Source organism: Megalops cyprinoides, chromosome 2 (assembly GCF_013368585.1).
Source record: "Megalops cyprinoides isolate fMegCyp1 chromosome 2, fMegCyp1.pri, whole genome shotgun sequence".
Taxonomy (NCBI): domain Eukaryota; kingdom Metazoa; phylum Chordata; class Actinopteri; order Elopiformes; family Megalopidae; genus Megalops; species Megalops cyprinoides.
In genome coordinates this window covers 33,384,035-33,408,838 of record NC_050584.1, presented here as the reverse complement: position 1 = coordinate 33,408,838, position 24,804 = coordinate 33,384,035, and the positions used below count along the sequence as shown (strand labels likewise).

Below are 24,804 nucleotides of genomic sequence, written 5' to 3'. Positions count from 1 at the left end.
AAATATTTTGATGGGGAGTTTTGACAGTGAGGAGCACCAGGGCCTGTTGTATACAACATACCATAATTATGTGTCAGAAAATCTGTATAGCATTAATTAGAGAATGAAAGTTAGATACAGCACAGAGTGAGAGAGGTCATCACAAACAGAAGCATCTGGAGAAAGAACAAATGAAATCAAATGAAAATGTATTTCTTCAAGGAGATGATCAAATGACAAGGACTGTGTGGCTATATGATTGCATTTCCTGGGTCAAGTAAGCATTACTAATTCACTATTTCATAGGACATTCATTGTTACTGTACAACACTGTCATTATTATGATTGTCAAAATTAAAATTTCCAAAAATGTTTTACGTACATGTAATCATTTCTGTGATCAGTATTTAAAGTTTAACCACTTAATAATGAATATATTTTACATGTTAACAACTCTAAAGTTCAATGAAAATTCCAAGATGAAGAAATTTGAATTTTCAATCACATCTCCTGAGGTATGCCTTTCAGAAAGAATTTCCACACAGTATATTCAAAAGAGTCCTATACCGATAACAGTTCTGCAACACACATAAATCAAAATATGTAAAACTGAAGAACCTAACAACTGTTAAATGCAGTTTCTGATTATTGTGCCTTTAGGATGCGCACGCACATGGAGTTGCGCGTGTCACAAATAACATCACATCAATGCAACTTTCTATTATACATTTTTGCCTCCATTCCCCAGCATGTCTTAGGTAGTTGAGCGTGGGTTCCTGGTCCGCACAACTTTACTTTCGTTGAGATACATGTTGACGTAGGATGTCAAAAGGTCATCCATTTTGTAGCCCTTTTAAACAAAGACAAAGGTTGCATATGTCAGCCTTATTTAATCTGAAGTGAGCCTCCTTCAAAACAGATTACAGAGCAGGAGGCACAAAAAAACAGAAGGTACAGCCATGTGTTGGATGAGATGCTTGTATTGATACAATAGGCAAATGTATAAAAGCAGTTGTAAAATATACATGAAGGGACTCGTACAAAATGACATGAATTTTTATCACAGATAAGACACTGAAACCAAGTATCATTTTCAAGTTCTTGTAACAGTTGTCAGTTGGGCTCATGAGTTTTAATCTTGATGAAATATTTCGCTATAGGCATCTTACCAGGGAGGTCTCACACAGAATCTTGTTTCCCTTGACAAGGTTGCCAATGGTCATGTGAAAGTAGGTACTTCCACTACACCAGTTCGCTATGCGGTTATATGGATGCGTGGCCAAGACATCCTTGAATAAAGGGGGAAAAGAGTATGCTGCAAATTATCTGTGATCAAAGCAAAGCTCTCACTCTCAAATTAAATATTAATAAAATGGAGTGCCAACAGTGACAATAATTACTTAGTGAAAGAAATTAATAATGAAAGGCCCCTTACTTTTGTTTTGGGGTGGATGATTGTGACTCCTTGTTTGCTGATAGCAATTCGCACTATATCTGGGAAATTAGGCTCAGATGTTTGCTGCAAAACAAGAGCGAATACTTCACAGTGATGATCTAAGGCTACCACTTTTCTTTACATAACTGACGTATCTCATTCCATTGAGTACCTTCACTTCGAAGAAAGCACAGCCGAAAGTGGGCCATTTGAAGATGATCTTCAAGAATGCCACCATGGCCTCCTCCACAGTCTTCCCTGCTTGCTTGTTGTACGAGACGATGATGTTCTGAAAGAGAGGAGCACTAACATTAGATGGCGAATTGAATTTTTATTATATGCTTCTTGAAATCTGTATCCTATGGGAGGAGCAATATGGCGGTTCTGTGTGTCTGTCGGAGCTCGCCCCCCAATCCCAGACCCCACACCTTCTTCCACTCTTCAGAGGACATAGCCTTCAGCTGGTCATTGGGCACCAGCTCTTTCAGTATCTTCGGGATCATGACAAACTGTGACTTGTCATCATCCACTTTCACTCTGAAAAGGAGTCCTGCTATGTTCACCATGTCCTCCTTGGTACACTTGTGGTATCCACGCAAGTACTTGGGCAGCTCCTGGAGAAACAGAGGGCGGCATCAAGACTTCCTACTGTCTCAACAGTGCCATGGATGAATACTCTCCAATCCTCCAAATATGCATTTCAGTACTGTGACAGAGCAGTTAAGTCAGCAAATCCACGTGCTGTGCCTGCTTAATTTAAATCTGAATCGAACTGGATCTCAAGGCAAGAAACAGTAACAGTTCCTAAACCTGTGGGTAGTGGAAAATGAGGTCTGCTGTCAGATCTCTTCCAGGGCACACGTTGAACCAGAGCTTCCTCATGAAGAACACTAGATATGACATATTCACTGGCCCTCCTGCAATTCAAGCACAGAGCATCGAGACAGAAATGTTGGAGGTTCTGAAAATGGTGATTGTGACAGAAGCACAAATGACACTCTGTATGAGGAAACGGCCTTACCATCTTTGACTCTCTTTGATTGCTTTGACCAGTCAGTGATTTCTCTGAGGCTGTCAAAGAAGTAGTCAGTTTCATTCAAACTGAGAACCTGAAAGTAACACAGAGGCAAATAAACCCAAAAAAATGGTTTTCTTATCAAGGCCAATCACTGGCAAGTTTACATTTTACATTTACCTCTGTCCTGTGTCCTTGTGTGTACCACATTGAGTATGGAGAAAAGAAAGAAGACCAAAGAACTGTCTGAGGACTTGAGAAGCAAAATTGTGAGGAAGCATGGGCAATCTCAAGGCTACAAGTCCATCTCCAAAGACCTGAATGTTCCTGTGTCTACCGTGCGCAGTGTCATCAATAGGTTTAAAGCCCATGGCACTGTGGCTAACCTCCCTAGATGTGGACGGAAAAGAAAAATTGACGAGAGATTTCAACGAAAGATTGTGCGGATGGTGGATAAAGAACCTCGACTAACATCCAGACAAGTTCAAGCTGTCCTGCAGTCCGAGGGTACAACAGTGTCAACCCGTACTATCCGTCAGTGTCTGAATGAAAAGGGACTCTATGGTAGGATACCCAGGAAGACTCCACTTCTGACCCAGAGACATAAAAAAGCCAGGCTGGAGTTTGCTAAAACTTACCTGAGAAAGCCAAAAACATTTTGGAAGAATGTTCTCTGGTCAGATGAGACAAAAGTAGAGCTTTTTGGGAAAAGGCATCAACATAGAGTTTACAGGAAAAAAAACGAGGCCTTCAAAGAAAAGAACACGGTCCCCACAGTCAAACATGGCGGAGGTTCCCTGATGTTTTGGGGTTGCTTTGCTGCCTCTGGCACTGGACTGCTTGACCGTGTGCATGGCATTATGAAGTCTGAAGACTACCAACAAATTTTGCAGCGTAATGTAGGGCCCAGTGTGAGAAAGCTGGGTCTCCCTCAGAGGTCATGGGTCTTCCAGCAGGACAATGACCCAAAGCACACTTCAAAAAGCACTAGAAAATGGTTTGAGGGAAAGCACTGGAGACTTCTAAAGTGGCCAGCAATGAGTCCAGACCTGAATCCCATAGAACACTTGTGGAGAGATCTGAAAATGGCAGTTTGGAGAAGGCACCCTTCAAATCTCAGGGAGCTGGAGCAGTTTGCCAAAGAAGAATGGTCTAAAATTCCAGCAGAGCATTGTAAGAAACATTTATTCATTTAGCAGACGCTTTTATCCAAAGCGACTTACATAGGTTACAGTTCTTTACAATGTTATCCATTTATACAGCTGGATATTTACTGAGGCAATTGTGGGTTAAGTACCTTGCCCAAGGGTACAACAGCAGTGTCCCAGCGGGGATTGAACCAGCAACCTTTCGGTTACAAGTTCTGCTCCTTAACCACTATGCGTACCTTTCAAGACCTCTGCATATATTAGATGTACTTGCACCTCGTTATTTGTATTTAAATTGTATTTTATACTTTACTTTGCTGTCTACCTTTAAGTGACCCTGGATAGGGGTACCAAATAAATGAATATTTCAATAATGAAATACCCACAGTCCTTTAAAATACCCATAGTAATAATTTGAATAATCTGAAATGGCAATCTAAGGATAAGTCTTCGACTTACCTTATCAGGAGTTTTCACAAAGATGCTGAAACCATTAGGGGACAACAGCATCAGTTTAGTAGCAATGCTCCGAATGAGGTCTCGAATTCTGGTGCTCGTTCCCACCTCAAAGATCTGATGGCAGGAGAGATGGACCAGGATAAGCAAAAGGGACACGAAAGACGAAAGCCCGTTCTTCTCATGTGTTTAGGAGAGTCCCTTTACCTCTTCTACGTCATTGGGGAAGTGCACTTTGTGGAAGATCTGGGTGCTGTTCTGCTGGATGGCATTGAGCTCCACCTGGTGAGGAGGCAGCTTCCTGGGCTCCATCCTGCAGGGAGGATGCACATTTTTCATCAAATGAACACTGTACACAGTGCAGCACTCACTTGGCTGATCTTCAGAAGCCATTTTGCAAATTTTCAACGGACTGGAGACTATTCATTAAATTAATCTGGAAGGGTTCTGTAGCTGGTCTGATTTAAAGTACTGTGTTAGAGATAAAGCCAGGGTACACTGCAACTCTGATAATACCGTGGCATCTTAAATGACTGCCCTATCACTGCACTGGGATGTCTGCTGCAGACGTCCTGGGCATTGGCCAGGTCTAGTCATGCTTTACTTCTACAATTTACAAGAGGGTCACAAGGTAGGATAGCAGTTGTTGGAAACCTTGCTGCCAGGTAAGGAAATGAGCCTTTCCCACAGTTCTGGTAAAGCCATTTTACCTATCAGAATGAGCATGGATGGAGGACACACAAGGACCTTTGAAAGATAAGGCCTGTTAGCCATGAAGATTTTTTTTCCATCACACCCTGGGGAATCCAGGACTGCCGTCCAGCCGGGAGCAGGCTTGTACGGTTGTGTTGGCAGATGCGCTCAGACATCAGCGCTGTGCAGAACAACTGCTCCACCATCAATCAGCAGCGACACCTCCCTGGCAGAGCGACTGGCAGGGGTGCAGTGCTGATGAAGTGATATTAGGGAGAGGGGACAGCTTACTGCCCAGACAGGTCCGCTGTCTTGGGGGACCCCAGCAGCACCTAGTGTGCTTTCACCAAGGGGGAAAGGTGAGGCAGAGGGAGCACCACAGCCAAGGAGAAAGTAGTTCAGCGATTGAAAATAAGAATAAGAATAAGAAATACTTTATTAATCCTGAAGGAAATTTGAGTGTCACAACTGCACCGTCCAGCACACATCAAAAACAACAAAAGAGTAAATTGAATAAAATAAACAGAGGTATAAAATACAATAAATAGAAAGATGTTTGTGCAAGTATGCATTGTGCAGTACTTCTGTAGTTGTCATATAATAAATGAGAATAGTGAGATAGAGAAGTTATCATCCTTGTGCTATGATTATATACATAGTATAAAAAAGTACAGCATACCCAGCATGCCGCGGGGGAAATTAAGAGGATGCTCCTGCCATTTTACTGTGGAAGACCACAGCACGGTGGAGTGCGGAGCCTACCTGAGGGCCCCCTGCAGCCTCTGCAGGCAGTCTGCAGCCAGGGGCTCCTTGCGCCGGGTCTCTAGGAAGCGCCTGGCATGCTTCAGGAGTGACTGGCTGGGAGGGAAGAGGCCACAGCACAGCCACAACAGCTGCCAGCCCTGCTCCATGCTGAACCTGGGACAAAGAGCATGGCACAGATAGGTACAAGACAGATCCACTGAGCCAGCCAGCCAGTGGCTCCACTGGAACAAAGGTCAGAGCAGGGGTCAAGCTATGTACTGCCAAGGACCTGGCTTACAAAAGGCTGCTTGGATTGTTACACAACTGAATAACATCGCAATCAACATGTTCTCCTGCTGGAATAGGTGGTGCAAAAGTGCTGTGTAGCCTCTCCCCTGTTTATTGGACTTATTGGCTGACAAATGACCAAAGCGTAACACAGCTGCCAAGTACTTCTATATCCAAACTACACTCACTAACTCTGATCCTTCCAGCATAAACATATATGAAAATATATATTTTTTGGAACTGAAATCAAGAACAGTCACACAAACTATAAAAAGCCTAAACATGAGAAAAATGAGCTCTAGAAGGACACAACTGAAACAGTCACCAATGGACCCTTTGTTACAGCATGTACCTTTTGTTATTGTTTGTCATCTGCTTCATGATCTGGCAGTAAATCTCATCTCGAAGGGCCTCATTCTGTGTGGCAGGGCCAAAGATCTGGTCAGTGAGCTCCAGGGGACTTTGCACTTGCTTGGTGGGATAGTCTCCCATGTACTTCAGAATGGGTAGACAAGGTCAAGGAAGACGAGCACACCTCATAATACACTTACAATACCAAAGGCATAGAACACTCATCTCAGCAAGAAATGCATGGGTACACAGCAAACTATGCTCTGATACCAACAAATCCCACTTTTAACATGCAACATTATCTGAAATATGAAGAGTTCCATTTAAATCACATGAATGTCAACAAAGCAGGTGCACTAAAACAGTCATGCTGCAGGCAATGGGATTTATTGTGCCTCTCTGTGAGTGTGCAGAGCAGCTGGTCTCCAGGGAGGATATCAGTGAAAGACAGGCAGGCCTGGTGGCTGAGCTCTGTATTTCCCACCAGTCTCTTGAGCAGTGGCTGCTTGAGAGGCTCCCGTGAGCTGACCCATAGCCTCTCCGGGGTAGCACCCTTGGAGATCACCTGCCGGTTCACGTCCTTGTTGGGCTGCCTGGAGGCACCAGATATGACATCACAGGAAAATGAAGTTTGTCATCCTCTTTTTTTACAAAGCAGTGAAATGAGACCTCAAGCCAGTGAGCCTACAACCTGAAGTACTCGAAAGAGAACTCTTTGAGAGAGTAGGGTGCCATCCTCTCCATTGTGCCCACCTCCCTCTGGCTGGTCTGTATGATGGTCTTCCTCTGATCCGGAGAGAGGTTCAGCAGGCTCTGGGAATGCAAGCCGAAGAACCCATCAGTGTTCGGCTGCAGAGGAGCAAACACCATCTAAATTTGCTCAATGGATTCATACCAGCACTTCATTGGTGGGCTTGGTGAGGGTCGGCAGAACAAGGATGGCATCGGTGGAGACCGCTCCAGTGTGACCCGTCCGGTCGTTTTTGCCTTTCATCCAGCCTCGCTCAGGGGAAAATTCATCATCTTTAATGATGAGAATGAGCTCGCCTTTCTTGAAGCTGAGAAATGTGGGATCATCTAGATCGACAGGAAACAAATCACTTCAATAGAACTGGCACAGTACTGTTCCTAAGCAACTGAGCTGTCCCAAAAAAGCAACTAATTTTTCACAACTACGCATTTCATTAACCAGCTCCTCCCACACAGGCACACATACACTCCTCTTTGTAGATCCAGTCATTAGTCATTTCATCGAGGGCTAAAGGTGCTACTGGGGTTCCAATTCAAACTGATTTTTGAGTGAGAGCAAGTGAACAACTGCCTTTTTACCCTTACCTTGTCTGTTGGCCTCCTGCAAGGCCACGGCATATTGGGAGCGCTCTCTCAGTCCACCTAGAAACATGTGCATAAGCTCAGCTATGTCCCCTGCCATGGCAGCATTGAGGGTGAAGTCTCCTTTCAATGTAGAGAGAGTGACAGACTGCCCAATGGCCTTCCCATCCCTGAGAAGAGGAAAAGAAACAGATGTGACCGACACAAGAGGGGTAAAAGACTCCCACACGAGAGCCATCATAAACTTCAGCCTCAAGTTCACAATCGCTGTATTACTCCTTTTTAAGACATGCAGTCCTCTCTGTACCTAATCACTGCATTATTATGTCAATACAGCCCTCTCTGCCTCATCATCATATTAGCCCTTACTATGTGTCATTGTAGAACTCTGTATTTCCTCACTGTATTTGTTGTTATTGTATCGTGTAGCCCTCTGTACCTTGTTGTGTTGACTCCAGTCACCTCTGGGTATGAGAGCTCCAAGAACTTCCTCTCCTTCTCATCCAGGAAAGTGACTCCAGTCCAGTTAACGGCCACAATAAACTTGTTTTTGGGTAACGAAGGACCTGAAAATAAAACAAACCATTTTTCAGGAACAATAGCTTAAAATACCAGATAAGTGCTCTTCTCACTTATTTCTGTGCACCTGCAGTGAGCCCAGAGAGAAAGGTCATTGCAAAATTTCTCATAAAAGGTGCACTTGTAAGACAAAGGTTTCATTACAAAAGGTCAAGACAGAATATGTCATCAAGACATGTTCCCCCTGCCCTAGATGAAAGTGTCTGTATGGATGAAAGATTGGGATGTGATTACATACAGGATCTGAGCCTTACAAGCTCTGAGCCTGTCAATTGGGGTGGGTCAATGCGAAAATAACAGAGCTCTACCACCTGACACAAAGCTTGTACTTAAGTAGCCATAGTCCAGACTGTAGTTACAGGGCTGTCCAGACTTATTTTACAGTTCAATAACAGCAAAAAGCATTACTGTCTCAAAGTTACAAATGCCACATTTACACAGAACTACAAGCATAGTTCACAAGAAAACAGTGATCATAGTAAATCAAAACACTCCATGTGTCCATTTTAATGATGCGTGAAAAGAACATTACACAGCCTGGACAGATACTGTATATAAAGAGACATCAAAACATAATTACCTGATAACTTGACAACTTCAAAAAACCTGGAGAAAAACATTGGCCATGTTTTGCGAGCAAAATCAACCACTTCTGCCTTGACAACAGCAGATTTCTTCCTTGAATTTATGTACGGACTCTAAAAAAGATAAAGACATGGACAGACACTTTCTGTATAAACTAAGAACTTTGAATGGCACAGTTATATTTAGATTTTATTTCTATTATCCTTGAGAAAATTCTCCACACAACTCAATAAGACGGTTAAATGGAAATATATGCCCACTAAATAACGAAACACAGCAACAAAAAAGCTACCATAAAAAGATGCAAAATTAATCATGATGCTAACAGTTCACAAATAATTCAGCTGGTGAGCAACTTATCTTTTGTAAAAATAAGTTGTCACAATGAATAATGGACGGGGGATGTTTTTAGCTGAAGAATAATTATCAATGCAGGTTATAAGAGGCTTGGTGTTCATAAGAAAATTGCCCTTAAAAAGTTACCTGCAACCACTTTGATGCTGAGTTTTCGTTCAAGGATCAAGTGATGAAGAAAATATTTCTGTACAACTAAAAGTCATGTGTTACTGCCCGATTCAGAGACTGGACATCTATTAACTGGATATTTCCGCTGGATATTTCTATAACCTTGACCTTTCACCTCATGAGCTGGAAAATGACTTCTTGGGAACAGTGACAATAACATTTGAGTAAAGTCTCTTTAAAACACTGTAAAATTGGCCAGAAATCACTGTTTTGAAAAGGACAACCCAAAAGTAATACCTCTTTCCTCTTCATCATCTGATTTTCTACATCCAGCCATGATAGCATCAATGGATTGTGTTTAAATTATTTATGTTAAAAACACAATCTCCACAAATTCTTATTCCAGATGCCAACAAAGCAGAGTGGTCTTCTAATTGTGACAAGGGATGTAATGTAACAGGTGAATGTATATAAAGTATATACTCTGCTACTCACCTCCAGATGCGCTGTGCTAACCATCTGCACCCACTTGGCCTCAGATTTTGCCTCCAGCAGAGAGGTTTTGATGCAGTCTTGAACCACGTTCTTTGCATTTTCACCTCCACTATCTGACCCATACTGGACATAGAAGTGTTTAGCTGCCAGATCGACAATGTCATCCTCCTAGATGAGAGAACAGTACATGAAACAAAATGAGTGTGTCTTCACACAGTCCAGCATAGCCCATTATTCATTACAAATCCATCCCTTATAGTCAGTCATTCCTGTCCACCACTGTGTCATCATGGTGTCATTTATCTGAAATGTGTATGATGGTCACATTAAGCCACTCTTGCATGTCTAATGCAGCTAACTGGAATTCAGCATAAGGGAGTAAATGCCTCTGTTACCTTTTCACACTGGTATTCCCCAAATTTGAGCCCACGGATGATCTGCCTATAGATGAGGTCAGTGCTGACCGGGTCCTGCGCGCAATTGTGCCAGGGCGTGAAGATCTCCTTGCGGAAGTAAAGCCGCCATGGCGCATGCTGCTCCTGCCCACCCTTCCTCTTCACCTCCTGCTCGCACTGCGAGATGGGATCCATCAAATGTTCCCTGCCACTGCCCAGTGCCCACACCTGTGAATGAAAGGTCATTTTGACAGTAGCCTTTTCAAATCTCACAGTGACAATGAAGTCTTCAGCCTGAACCTGTGCTGTTCAAAATTAATGCTCAGGTTTTTCTGGTGTTTCTCGCCACTTACATTGATAAATAGGTCCATCTTGTAAAAGGGCACCTTTCCCGTACCTTATCATACAATGCGACGTAGAGTGAGAAGCCAAAGGTGTCTTTGAGCTTGATCTTCTGGGCAAGGACATTGCAGACTTCCCCCGAGGTGGAGGCCGAATCCACAGGGATGCTAATGGTGCGGCCGTCCATCAGGGTCACCGACACCACCATTGGCTTCTTTGTCTTAGTGGCCTGCCGTGGAAGGGGGGGGGAGATTCGGCAAACCGGGAACATAAAAAGGCCGTAGTGCTTGGAAGTGACTAGCTGCCTTAGCTGTGCTAGGTGCGCAGCATTAGACACCCTCTCACCTGCAGCTCTAGCCAGCTTGGAGGCTCCCCACGCACTCCGTTGGCCACAGTGCGGCGCAGCCTCTCTGCGCAGTAGGGGGCATAGCCGACAGGCCCTGTGCGGATGAAGTTTTGCAGATACTGCAAGGGAAAAAGAAAGTGGTTTAGTGGTGTAGTGGTAGGGAGCCGCACTCATAACCCAAAAGTTGCTGGTTTGATTTCCACTGCTGATGTACCCTTAGGCAAGGTACTTATTTGACCAATAAATATTCTATAAATGAATGATATGTTAAAAAAGTAAGCTATGAACATTGCTCTGGATAAGATCATTGCTAAACAAATTTAATGCAATGAAAAACATGTCATTTAGACCACTGCCTTGACACAGAGTTGGCACTGCAGTTTAAGGTTTACCCACTTTGATGAAACGCTCGCTTGGAGGAAAGATGCCAAGACAGAGGGACAGAAGGATCCAGCCACGAATGTAACTGCCACGGTTCTTATTCTCCACAAGCTGCTTGCAGATCTGACAGTATATCTCATCCCTGGAGCAGAGACAGAACAATGATGGTTAGTCTTTGTCCTCTTACATGATTAAATCAATTGTCTAAGAGCATTTTTTAAATTGTTGGAAGGTATTTATTTCAAAGAATGTATATCCAATAGTGGAACATCAAGTCAGGGGACAATCATAGGCCTGCAGATCTGATCTGCCATTTAACTATTGCAAATACATTCCATTTGTTTTATATGAAGTTGTAGCTTTGAATCTTTTCACCACAATATGTTTATTACCGAAGATCACGTCTGACTATGGCGTATCCCACAATGATGTGAAGTTTTTCCATGGAGGTCAGTGGCCGATCCAAGGAGGAACCTCCCTCATTCAGTAGAGCACTTTCCTCCTTCACAGCCTGCATTTTGGGCTGTGGAGAATCCGGTTCCTCTAGCTAAGAGTACACAACAACTACAGTCAATAATGTTAGCTCCACATTGATTTAAGAAGAATGGACCAGAGCACCACCAGCATAGACCACTAAAATGTAATCTTGCAGGCTTCGATTCAAGTAAAGTTTTGGGGTTCAGCAAAAGACTTTGAGCATGAAAATTACTGAAAAGTAAGGTCGTTCCCATGTCTGTGGACAAGGGACAAGTCCACACGTCTCTCACCTCCTCTGGGATTGTGGAGGGTTTCCTTTTCTGTGTCACTGTTTCGGGAATAGTGGAAGGTTTCCCATTTGCTGATATCTCTTCTGGGATTGTGGAAGGTTTTCTTTTCCATGGCACTAGCTCTGAGATTGAGGAAAGCTTCCTGTTCCGCCCCACTTCTGCTGGAACTGCAGAACCTTTCCTGTTTAGCACAACCTCTTCTGGGATCGTAGAAGGCTTTCTCTTCTTTGTCACCAACTCTGAGATTGAGGACAGCTTTCTGTTTTGCACCACTTCCTCTGGAACCGTGGAGGCTTTTCTGTTTTTTCTATTCCTCAGCAATTTCTACAATCAAAATTGAAAATGCAAATCAGTTCAAGTAGCCTCTGGGCAGTGGGCAATCTTTCAGGAAAACCACTGTAGCCACTGTAATAGGATTGGGATAATAGAATCATACAACCTGAGGATCCTATCTTTCACATACTACCCATTCAAAGACTTTACAAATCAAATATTACTTGAGAGCAGTAGTAAGCAGAGATCCACAGTATCACTGCACACCTGATCAAGGCCGACCACGTGGCTGAGGCGTCTAGCCTGGAGAGGGCCTAAGTTCTGCTGAACGGACTGGTCAACCACAGAGGGGGCGCTTTCCTGAACTGGTTGCTTTGGTTCTGCGATGTCTCCCATAAACCTCAGGATGATCCACCATACAGTGAGAGATGCCTAAAGGGAAGGAAAGTAAAGGAGTCAGACACTGGTCATGCAAAGTCAGCAAAGCTGGAAGAGATCAAAGACAGAGACTGAGCTTCTGGCCTTCTGGCCAACTCAGACTGAAAGAAACCAGTGGTGGGGGGAGGAGCTTTAGGGAACAGGCAGGTTTGACAGCCAAAGAGGTTGAGATACCACAATGTCTCCTTCATCATCATGGTAGAGGAGTGGCTGGCGCAGACGCTGGCGGATGTGGGTGTGTGTGGCTGAACCCTGGAAGTACATGGAGGCAAACTTTGCGAAGGAGTAGTCGTCAAGGTCATCGTAGTCCTCTGGGAGGTCCTCCATCATGGGGGCATCATCGAGGTCCACCTCCTCCAACACTGTCCGCTTGCCCTCTAAGTCCTTGGGATGAAGACACGTGCTCCGATCAAACGTATGGCCTCCACCACCTTACCAACGTAACAAATAAGTCCCCGACACCGGTTTGTCTTGCGCTTTGGAAACCTAACCTCGAAGCCCATTGGCGCTTGTCCCTCCTGCCCTCCGACCATGCTGGGCAAGAAGCCAAAGATGTTGTCCACCATCTCCTGGTCAGTGATGGAATCTGAGAGGGCGAGAGCTTCCTGCTTCTTCCGGAGTACCTCCTCCAGGCGCCTCTGCCTCTCACGGGTGGCCAGCTCCTCAGCCCTACGCTCCTGAGCAGAGAGGAAGGCCTGGTGGACAAAGAAGAAGAGCACAGAACCACAGACTCGACTCAAGAGGGTGTCAGAGTTTGTACACACATATGACATGGTGAATACAGTACGTAGCTCAGAAAACATTCACATAAATTTGTCTACTAGACAAACTTAGAAAACAAGGTATGTTAGCGTTCATAATAAAGCTAGATGATCAACAGCACAGATATAGAAAACGTCAGTACACTGTTTGAACAAAAGTGTCAATGTATAACACAGTGCCATAATAACAGTTGTCATAATGAAACAAATACATTCAGACAGATTTTTTTTCTACATAAAGTCCTCCAAAAAAAAAGTAAATTCGTAAGACAGAAATCCAAGGCCTGCAGAGAAGCTTAATAATTTCTGGGAGGAGCAAGGCATTTGTTAATAACCCAGACCGAAGCAACCACAGGAGGACGCCTGCAATATGTTATGCCTGGGAGGGAAAACCCTTTGGCCCAGTGAAGAAACTCACGTCTTTCTTCATCTTCCTGACAGCATTCCTGGCCAGCATTCCCCTGGTGTGGGCCTGCAACAGCCTCACAGCCTCCTTCTTGCGCCTCCAGTCCTTCCTCATCAGGTACCCACGGACCTGGGTCTGCAGTACAATGGCAGCTGCACGCTTCTGCTCATAGTGATGCTGGAGCTGTCGTGCACGCACTTTGGCTTGCAGGCGGGCAAAGCCCAGCTGGACCTGAGGGACACACAGTCAACAGGTCTCAGTTCAGATCATCTTACACTATGCCACATGCTAGCACATAGCAGTTACCATGTGAGTCTGAGAAATCCCATGTCAAACTGATATGGTTGCCACTATGGACATACGCAATACAAAGGAGGCGTAGCCCTCAGTTTAACACTATACACTTGATGCTGTTGCATTCATACACACAACCGCTGCTCTCTGCTGTTTGCTTTGGCAGTAACGTACAGTTCTGTATTGTTTCCTGCATTTGTATCCTCGCCAGTATTTCTGTAGAACCAGTGCTGCCATCTTCTGTTTTAGAAAGCTCCTCCTGCAAGAGACAAAGTGAGAGTTTTCTTGAGTTGTGATCGACAAAAGTAATATGCATACAGACTGTAGGAGTAGGACAATAATATGAGACTGAATGTAATTAAGAGCTGCAATGTAGCATAAATGCCATAAAAGACCACAGTGCACATGTGATCTTCCGTACCTGTGTTTGTAGCCTCGCAGCACCCTCTGAATGAGAACAGCTTTCTCGTGGATTGATCTGTCTCGTTCCAGCTCCAGCATAGTGTCATGAAAGTCCTGTGGGAAGAAAGAAATTAGCACACCGGGTACACTTCAGACTGAACATCATCATCAAAATCATTTAATCTCATGTTTATCCATGATGTAACACTGCTATCTGAAATGTACCCTAGAATGTCAGTTTTGTAACTAGGTTTGGTACTGAAACATGAGGACACCTTGAGAAAGATCTTTGTCTTGCCAATTTTCCAGTCACCCTCTCCACTGATGACAGACTGACAAATGAAGTCACAGCATTTTTCTGCTGGGTCCTGAGGGAGAGAGGGAAAGATTTAGACATGAGATGAGGGCATGTACAGTTTATTTTATTGACTGTCCCTGCCTTTTTAGTACTGACTGCTGCTTTATTGACTTGCCACTATGATACTTGAAACTGAAACAAATGAAAGCCTTTCTCTCACATTTTTGGGATCACAGATAGAGGTCTGCAGCAGGGCACGGTACCGCTCCAGGAATTCCTTGAAGGAGTAGCGAATGGGATACCCTGATTTACGGATTCGAATGGTCTCCATCATCCCAGAATAACGCAGCTGGCGCATACATAACTCCCTGTCAAAAAGCTGAGAGAAGTAACAGGATTGTCAAGTGAGAACCAGCGAATGGCAGTGGGGTTCATTTAGAGTATAAAACTACTCTATACATGTATTTAGAATCAGTTTATGCTGTGTTCAAAAACAATCATGAATAAAAGGTACTTTTGCCATAATGTCATTGGTCTTGGTAAGTGACAGTGAGGTGGACTGGCATTACCAAAGAAGATCTTTGGAATTAAGCAAGGAACTTGAGAGGGTAATACTGCATAGTGTTTTCACCTGGAAATACAGACATTAAACCCTGAATAGCCTGTATAAATCAATGTTAAAATATATATTTTTCATTAATAAATTCTGTAATAACAGGCAAGATCTGAGAGATGAGGGCTAGAGAATAAGCCATCTCATTTAACTTGAAACATGAAGCATGAAACATACATTTTGGGTACATTTGTCACAACTACATGCAAACTCTTCAATGTGGAGACACACTGCACTAACATCAGCACCATCCAGAGATCTCTTTCTCTTGATTTACCATGGGCTTCTTAAAATCGTTGGGTTTGATGCAGCGTATGAAGTAGGGCTGGCAGATGGTGAGGGTCTTCATCAGGGTGTCCAGAGACTGCCGAAACTGGTTGCTCAAGGTGGGCATGCGCTTCTTGGTATCTGGTGCTTGCTGTTGAGAGAGACAGACCACCTCACTGACTATTCCACAGCTCTGATATCCAGGCTAGTATGTACAGCTCAATTGGGAAATTTCCTTCTAGTTCAAGCCGTATGAAAAAATGTTTGTTTCCTCCCTCACCCGAAGAGAGTTTTTGGGGGTGATCATCATCTTTGGGTTGGCAGAGGGCTTCGTCACATTTGAGGCAAGATCATTTTGGAAGATCTGTTTGAGGAGCTTGTTGGTCGATGTTTCCACCAGCTGAATGATATCTAAGCTCACAGCATCCCTGTTTTTCTCCAAGAAGCCTGCATTTAGGACAGAAAACATAAGTCAGATGGGACTGCATGACCTTTGACTTTCACACTACACTCAATTCATTTTTTTATTGCACAAATATAATTAATTGCAGATTCACGTTTAATATTAATTGTAAATACATAACACCATTAAATCACATTATAATATTTTTTTCTTTTTAATGTTACACTATAAAATTTTATGTAACCCAGCATTTATTGAACAAATTCATCTTATTTTCATGGCAATCATAATGATCAATAGGCTAAATTAAAAGCAATCACAGTCTAGCCTTACACTTTTGCAGTAAGCCCCAAACATCTCCCTCAAAGTAACAGAGGAGTCTGAAAGCTCTGTGCTGACTCAGCTACAAGCCATACCTTTGGCATCGTAGTAGACCACCCCTGCAAAATGCTGAATCCCAAAGTTTGTGTCATGGTTGTTTTTGGGTGGTATGTAAATGTTGCTCTTTCCATGCACCTGATTTATCTTGTTCAACATGGTGGTGTCCGTACCCTAAAACAACACACAAAAAGTGGAGTGAAGACTTGGAGCACCTGGGAAGAAACACGTCTTCCATTTCCTTGACAATGGAAAAAAAGAGTGGCCACTCAGATAGCTTTAGAGTTGTCACCTTGGGAAAGTGGCTCTCCTCATCGATAAGAGCCAGGACATTGAGGGACTTGCTGGCCAGCACATCCAGTGTACACTGGTTGTCATTGAAGCTGACGCGCTCCCAGACGATGTTCTCTCGGGCATACTCTTCCTGTTCCAGCTTGAATACGTGCTTCACGAAGAATTGCTGCAGCTGCTCGTTGGCGAAGTTGATGCACAGTTGCTCAAAGCTGCAGCACAAAGAAGCAAATGTCATGCAAAGTGATTGGATTCCAGATGCAGGAGAATGGGCTGGATACAAGCAAGTTATCACATGCATGCACCTGCCCCCTCCCTGTGTTTTCAAGACCAAGTCTTGACCTGCTTTTTTACAATACAGTTATTTAACTAATTTTATGACTATTTTAAATGTATGACATTAAATATTATAACATTAGACACTTTACATTGTATGTTTTACAAACATATGTAATATGCTGCAGTGTAGTTTTAGCTGGAGGAATACTGTTAAACTTAAAAATGATTTTCTGTATGCACTATTGTATGAGCAATAAATACAGTGATTTTGTTCCCACCTGTTGTGCGCAAAGTTCTCAAAGCCAAAGATGTCCAGTAAGCCAATGGATTGGCGAATATGTGTGGAATCCTCTAGAGGGGGCTTATAAATGGCCTTGTTGATCTTCTCCACAATCCACACAAACATCTTACCATAGATGGCCTGGGGAGAGATATACACAGTGATTGAGACCTCAAACTCAAAGTCAAAGGCAAAAAAGATTAGACCTGTGATTATACCTTGCTCAATGGGAAAATCTCCTTGCAGTGTGTGGAGTTTATCTTAGCAGAGGGGTAAGGTGATGAATGATAATCACATATTTGCTTAATGTGGGATTCGGTCCAGGGCTGATCAAGGCTCTCCAGAGAGATATCTATTCACCCTTTGTCTACAGGGTGGTTACATCAACTATGTGCGCTGGTGCTGTTGAAGGGGAGTCTGCTCATTGCTCTACCTTGACGAAAGCATCTCTGCCATCCATAGCCTGTGCAGAACTGAGTGGTTTTGAGACACTCTCTCGGTTGGTCATGAATGAGCGCTTCGTCAAGCTATCATCCAGGGCCTTTGCGTTCACCTGGGAAAGACACGATCATACTGTCAAAAACTGCAGGGTCAACTGAATGTGGTTATGAGTCACCTCAGAAGCAAATCAAATTCAAGACGTGCCAATTAACCTCCAGCAAATACCTCCAGTAACTTTGCAGCCATGTTGAAATGAGATGATATCAGGATGTCACAGCTCTCCAAGTTATTCATGATGGTGGCTAAACAACAGAAGAAAATTACATTTTCAGTAGTGGCACAGGTTTGTGAAGTTGGTTTGAAGTTTTTTTTTCCTGCTGTGGCAAATGAGTTACTTCAGCAGGATTGGATGGTTACCTTCAAAGTCCACATTGCCTAGGTGAAGGAGAGCAGCCAGTAGTTTAGAGATCTCCCAGGAATCACTCTCTGTGAATGTCAGGATCTTCATAGCTGAACGGAAGTGGGCATATTCCGTAACGTCATCCCGCCCTTCACAACTCGTGCAGTTGCCCTGTTGAAAAGAGGCCATCAGATTCCTTTTTCCCCACTTGAAACCTTTGCCTTTGTTTTTTAACGAGGAGCTCGTTTGCAAGTTGACACGCACACAATAAAAATATTATGGCCTTATTATACCAATCCTTTTGTATTACTTCACCCATTTTGTTTGGCAGAAATGAAAGCAGACGCTAAAAAGCATTTAAAGTTACCATGGTCAGGTAGTTGTATTCTGAGGCGTTTCCCAAAGAAAGAATCTTCTTCTGCTCTGCTGACATTCCCATCAACATACAATAAAAGATGTGGTAGTTCCTCTCCTCTGGGGCCTGCAGTATATTAGGTAATGAGTAGAAAAACATGCTTGTCAGAGAATCACTGGATCTCCCAAAATGCATTGTAGTACGTTATCAGCTGATAAGGGGTTTCCTGCACCTTGTGTAAACAATTTCAAAACCAACCTATTAGAAACTGATAACATGGAATAGCTAAATGGGAGGCACACTCGCATATAGTTTAATAACTTACAACTTCATATTTACTTTTGATTAAAAAAATCCAGTCACTTAGTTTTTTAGGGCTAAATAGGTAAGCACAGCATTTTAATTTAAATATTACATTTAATAAGCTGAATAATACAACATGAATACAGAAACCCAGTACACCGGATGCTTGCACATTGATTTTTCCATTAGCACATTACTGCATTTCAACAAATCCTTATTGCATAGACCCACATTTCGCCTACCTGGCGACAGACACGAGACTTCTCCAACAGATACTGCTCTATTCGAGCCCCCTCAATCGCTCCTCCCTTGTTGAAGTTGATGTCGATGTACTTCCCGAAGCGACTTGAGTTATCGTTGCGGACAGTCTTCGCATTGCCAAAGGCTGAGGGAGAAGTTGTGCAATTGAGATTTAAATAAATTCCCCAAGATGATCTGCATCACAGTCTAAGTTGGTGACTCTTTCCGGAAGTGGGGAGCAGCTCACCTTCCAGGATGGGGTTGGCTTCCAGGATCTGCTGCTCAATCCAGGAGTGCTGACCACTGACTGAGGCCAAGAACTGTAGCATCAGCTTGGTGCTCTCTGTTTTCCCTGCTCCAGACTCACCACTGACGCAGAGGGATAATACCAACAATGTGAGCTTTATGTGGAGGAGACACATTCATCCCTCTTCCCAATGAATTCCTTGCCCACTTCTATGTGCATCTAATCTCCTCTCTTTATTATACTTAGAAGTACCCACATGCTTAAAGTACCAGGGCTGGTATTTGAAGCATCTCTCTTTGTGAGCTGATGAATGGTTTCATACATAGTTTGACATGTCATTACAGCTTTTATTCAAGTATCATGACAGCACAATGCAAACTGGTGAGTACATCAGACAGCATTTCAAGCATGGGTCTCATCTGATCTCATCTGATTAATGCCTTTTTTCATACTGTGCTTGAGAGAAAAAATATTCAAAACCAATAAATAAGGCAAAATAGATGGTAGTGTACTGCTCCTTCATTTCAAAGCAACAGACAGCACAATAAAAGATTGTAAGTCGACAAACCCATAGACCCAAACTTTAAGGAGCTTTTATTGGGGCAGTCATTGTGACCTGCTAGAACACAAAGACATAGAGGAGAAGGGGTGAGGTGGGGAAGGGACTGAGGTGTGCAGCAGACCTGATTACACAGCACTGGTCCTTGCGGTTGCGGCGCATGTTGAAGAAGCAGCTGTCGGCGATGGCAAAGACGTGTGGGGGCAGTTCACCCAGCCGGCGGTTGGTGTAGAGTTGTACTTGCTCATTTGTGTAGATGGGCAACAGCTGGTAGGGGTTGACAGCCACCAGTATGGAGCCTGTGTAGGTCTGAACAGAGAACAGGTCACCCGTCACATAACTGTGTAGGAACGCTGCTGGGGACAAGTGAGGGAAGAGCTCAGTGTTTACAGGCCAAGCTCTCAATAAAACATCACTGCTTACCCCTGTATCACCCATGGTTCATTATTTCAAATGACAGTAGATGTGGCATTGAAGCAGAAGACGGCTTTGGACTTCATGCAGCTGATCTCATTCAACTCACTACTACACGCTTTGCACACTCCAGTAAGAGGTCTTGTATCAGCTCTCTATCACTCATTCAGGGGTGTATATATGACAATTTACTCTAGTAAATTGTCATATAAATTACATTATATGAGGTTACATTAGATTGTATTATCTGTCCCAATATCATCTTCACAGTCACTGGATCACCCATTTTATTTATTACTGCCTACACACCGTGGTATGTTCTGATTTGGGAACATAAGCATTGCAACTGTGTTTGACTCCTCTCCTCAAACAGCAACTTAGCAGTCTTTATTAGGACACTGCTGTGATTAGCAACAGGCTGCAGGTTACATTTGGGAAATAATTCATGTGAAGAAGATGGAAAAAAGCATTCTGACTGCATTCTGATTACAAGTCAAAATACATTTTTGTCAGTGGTTATTATTGCAATCATCAGAGTTACAGATTTTTCATTTTCTGATAACAACTGTCAGCTGTAAAATATGTTCCTCTGTGTTTATGTAATAATATAGTCTAGATTTCTTTGCTCTTCTTATGACACAAACATGAAATTTGTGATTGAAAGCATAACCCCTTTTTGTTCGAGTTCCAGTTTCCACAGCAATTAAGTAGGTCTCCACCGATACATAAGAACATACATTGTTTTGTCAAACACAGAACACTTTTGATTCCTGCCATACAAAGCAAGGGGAAACCTACGTAGATGATGCCTTCTTTATGTCGAACAAAGAGATTACGGAGCAGTCCTGCCTCGTTCAAGTCCCCTAGCCGGATCATGTCGTCCACCCCATTCACAGAGGTGGGGTGCATGGGCCGGATGGTGCCCTCATTCTTTTTGGTGATCAGCTGCTCCTGAAATTACATTAGGAAGGCTTAATTATTATACCCTGGGCAAAGTCATTTACACCCACAGGGTGGTATCTCTTTAGTCATTCACAATTACATTTAGTCCTGTACCTTTCCTTCATCATCAATTAGCTGGAGTTTTCCAGTGTCCGTGAGCTTGACCTCTGCTCCAATGGGCACCCCAAGACCAGAATCCACCCACACATAATCTCCCTGTAAGACAATGGACATAGATGATCACTGTTGAATACAGTGACTGCATATTAATGCTATAATCAGAAATAAATGACTGCATACAATGATTGATTAGGCACATGCTTATAAAAGTAATCAATTAAGTAAAGATGGAATTCAAACTGGGACCCAGTGTCAATCAACAGAATCAATTGTTTAATCAAGAAGACACAGTGTGTAGCTTTCAAGAAATATAATATTACATAAATAAAACTTACCTGTCTCAACACCACCATGCCTGATTTCTTTCCTCAAATCTACATGTGCAATAACAGGGAAAATAAATAACAGTAATGTTTAATTACAGAAAGTTCAGAAGTTGAGAATTATACAAAGGCTTTTTTCAATTCTGAAGCCCAGACTCTAGTCATTGTTTGTACTGCTGAGCAAACCGGTATGTAACAAACTGAAACAAAATGGCTGCCACACCCCATTTAAAGATAGCTGTACTCCTTGCCATTTCCTTTTTTCATTTTGAGTGGATATGGTAATTTCTCCTCACTCTACTAATTATTTTATTGGCAAAGACAGCTACTGTGAATCCAGAAGAACGTGTTAAGAAGGCCTCAAATACAGAATCTGTGTAAGGCACTAAAGATGAAAGTACACAATAAAGAAACTTGTATTACATAAAGCCAGCATTACATGAATTCATTTAAATGCTATCTTCACTACAGGTAAATCATACAAATGAGCAACACACAAATATCATTGGTTTTATATTTAAATTGAGGTCTCTGAACATCAGAAATGTCTGCCCACGAGATAATTTTTTTCAGGGCCATTAATCTGCTATACTGTATTCTAATGAAATTGATTGTTCGTTTTGCCTATTTTATCTGCTATAATACAGCATAGATATCATTATAGTCTGCAGCTATCATCAGGAACAGTCATCAATTCCACATGGTACCATGTACTTACTTCAGTCTTACTACTAGTTCAGACAAATATGAAGATATAGTGTTAAATTCACAGCCGATACAAGTTCTCCCCCTGCCCAGACCACTGGTACAGAGATATGACCGGGAGAGCTGAACCCTCCAAGGCCCTTATTTGAACGGTAATGAAATAATCGAGGTAAAGAGTGGATGACTTTACCTTCTAGAATGCTGCTTTAGATGTTCTTTTTCTTTTTTGCGTCTCCCGTCCCTCATGAGAGAGAGAGAGAATGTGTGCTTTGGCCACCTTGTCCTGTCCGCGCTGTGCCTATGAACGAGGAAGCAGCCAGCCCCTCCAGCGCACACTTTATGGCATTTCGACTTTGCTCTCATGCAGCCATTGCTACCTGTCAGGGCTCCACCCAGGAAAAGCTCGAATCCCACTGCTCATAGAAGAACAGCCCGCTCTTACCCCCCCTCCATCTTGTCACATTTCCTTGCCTTTCAATGCAGCTCAGCTTTTGTATTACCACACAGAAGTTCTGAGGACAGATATAACAAGTAGCATCAAGGTCAGTAGGTACAGCAGATTGTTTAATGAGGTATTAAGATACTAAACACCCAAGCACTCAAGCCTACAGGTCTAATATGCTTGGAAAACAGAGGGCAAGGACTGTAATCCAATGATATATAAGGTTCCTCACATTCCTTCTCGTAAATGAATCATAAATGTTCACAGCAAGGTCTGACCTTTGGAGTCCTTGGGAATATAAATATGCTGATTTCCCCTCAATAATCAAAGAGGAGCAATTATGCTGTAAATAACAGAGATAAACAGAGCTTACATTTAACATCTGCAGAGGACAAACCCACCTCACATGCTGTAGCCATTGGAGGAAGACATTAAATTTTCACTTTTTGATCACATAGTGTTTTACTATCGATGCCTTCCACTTTCAAATAAAATGTTTGATGAAGTCCACTTTCAACATATTACTTCCATAGTCCATAAAGGTTAAAAATGGTTAAATAGGAGTGCCAAAAAGAATGCATTATCAGGTAGATTTCTGGGCTGACCAGGCTTTTAGTGCTGAATGTGATCAAGGTTTCTTATTGTCAATGACAAAGCCAATGTATGCTGCTTAGTTACATACAGTAAGTACATTAAACGCTAAATTCCATTCATTTAAGGCAATGCCAACTTTCTCACCTACAGTACTCAGGCATTAAGTAAAAGTAGAAACATATTTTTGTATTTGGTGATTTCTTCCATCAATGCCACTTTCAAAACAGGGCAAGTATATAAGAAACAGGGCAAGTGTAACTCACCACACAACCGAGTAATATGGTTTTAAAACCCTTGACACCAAGTAACAGCTGTCACAGTGGTGACATTACACTGAGAGGATACATGGCTGTAGGTCTAGTTCACTCAGAGAACAGAATCAGCCATTTCACAGTGCTTGCAGGTCAGAATGTGACTGGGGGCCAGCGTCACATAACAGTCTTTGACAAAGCAGCATCCAATAGACTTCGGCACGCATCGTCACACCCTGACTGCATCAACTACATTTGCGTCAAATCAGTGTATGGCAAACAGAACTTGCCTCATTCTGACACCAAGTTGTTAAATCACAGTGACCCTGTGTGCAGTTAGCCAGCACTGCCCCCTTCTCTCTGATTACCACATAAAATCCCGCTAGGGGCCGATGTGGACCGTTGGTGTAGCTTGTTGATGCAAATCAGCGGTTTTTGTGAGCCAAAGAATGGGTTTTCTTACAGCAGGAATGCCCTCCTCCTCAGCACCAGTGGCTGCATTATTGATATGACTACTGACTGGTATGACAGTGACTCACTATGTGTGGTGCATCAAACATGTTAAGAACAGTGTGTCTGAGTTGAATGTGTGGGCTGAAGATGCAGTTTTGGCTAGGTTATCAACATTCAGAAATGACTGGATGGCAGGGTACAGTGGAGTGGCACTGGAGTGTACAGTGTATTGTCATGTAGGTATGTTGTGGCTTGTGAAGCATTTCCACTGAGGCTTCAGAGATGCCACAAACCAGGACACAACCATAACTTTGCCTCCCGGGCCCTTCCAAACATAACGAGTGGAAAAAAAAGAAAAACACTACTGACCAGAAAACCCTTGTGAGCATAGTGATGCCTTGCTGCTCTCTGTGGTTTCCTGATAAGGTCACCACTTCCTGCCACTCAGGCCAGCACATTTAGGTGACGCTAGCTGTCCACACCCCACACCCCACTGGGCAGCTGACAGCACTGACCGGGTCACTGACTTAGCAGCTAGATCCTTGTGCAGTTAAGAGAGAGAGAGAGATCAACACATATCAAATTAAAGAAGACTGGTTCTTCACTTTCACCTGTTGCTACCCTCCAACGACGCAGTAAATGTTAAGGACAGCTTTCCTCTATTGCATGCAATATTCACCTGGTAAAGATTTATGCAATTTTTTGGCACTAGAGGCAATGCATATATGGCAGATCAAATTTCAAAGTATCTAGAATTACACCATCTCCATGGCACATTGGAAGTATATCAGTTAAGTGTTTGTCCACTGCTCATCTCTTGAGTGGTAAACAACCAA

General features: G+C 43.0%; 1 protein-coding gene across 1 annotated transcript; it reads right to left on the bottom strand.

Annotated features, from left to right (window-relative positions):
• Nucleotides 1–660: 660 nt before the first annotated feature.
• Nucleotides 661–21,553, bottom strand: LOC118772460 (unconventional myosin-VIIa). Its single transcript, XM_036520816.1, has 47 exons — nt 21,536–21,553; nt 21,195–21,296; nt 20,937–21,089; nt 19,849–20,033; nt 19,166–19,287; nt 18,921–19,063; nt 18,388–18,501; nt 18,038–18,191; nt 17,846–17,922; nt 17,613–17,732; nt 17,178–17,320; nt 16,622–16,832; nt 16,368–16,503; nt 15,829–15,995; nt 15,559–15,699; nt 14,889–15,047; nt 14,646–14,738; nt 14,390–14,484; nt 14,143–14,227; nt 13,687–13,905; nt 12,999–13,202; nt 12,682–12,891; nt 12,337–12,501; nt 11,788–12,120; nt 11,422–11,570; nt 11,045–11,171; nt 10,648–10,767; nt 10,358–10,531; nt 9,961–10,188; nt 9,566–9,733; nt 8,601–8,718; nt 7,881–8,007; nt 7,445–7,611; nt 7,005–7,186; nt 6,801–6,922; nt 6,548–6,702; nt 6,111–6,264; nt 5,489–5,644; nt 4,241–4,346; nt 4,037–4,150; nt 2,436–2,523; nt 2,225–2,331; nt 1,843–2,028; nt 1,587–1,703; nt 1,415–1,498; nt 1,149–1,268; nt 661–829 (listed from the first exon to the last, which is right to left on the bottom strand). The coding sequence occupies exons 1-47, from the start codon at nt 21,551–21,553 to the stop codon at nt 734–736; spliced, it is 6,714 nt and encodes a 2,237-aa protein (XP_036376709.1). The 3' UTR covers nt 661–733.
• Between the last annotated feature and the right edge of the window lie 3,251 nt (nt 21,554–24,804).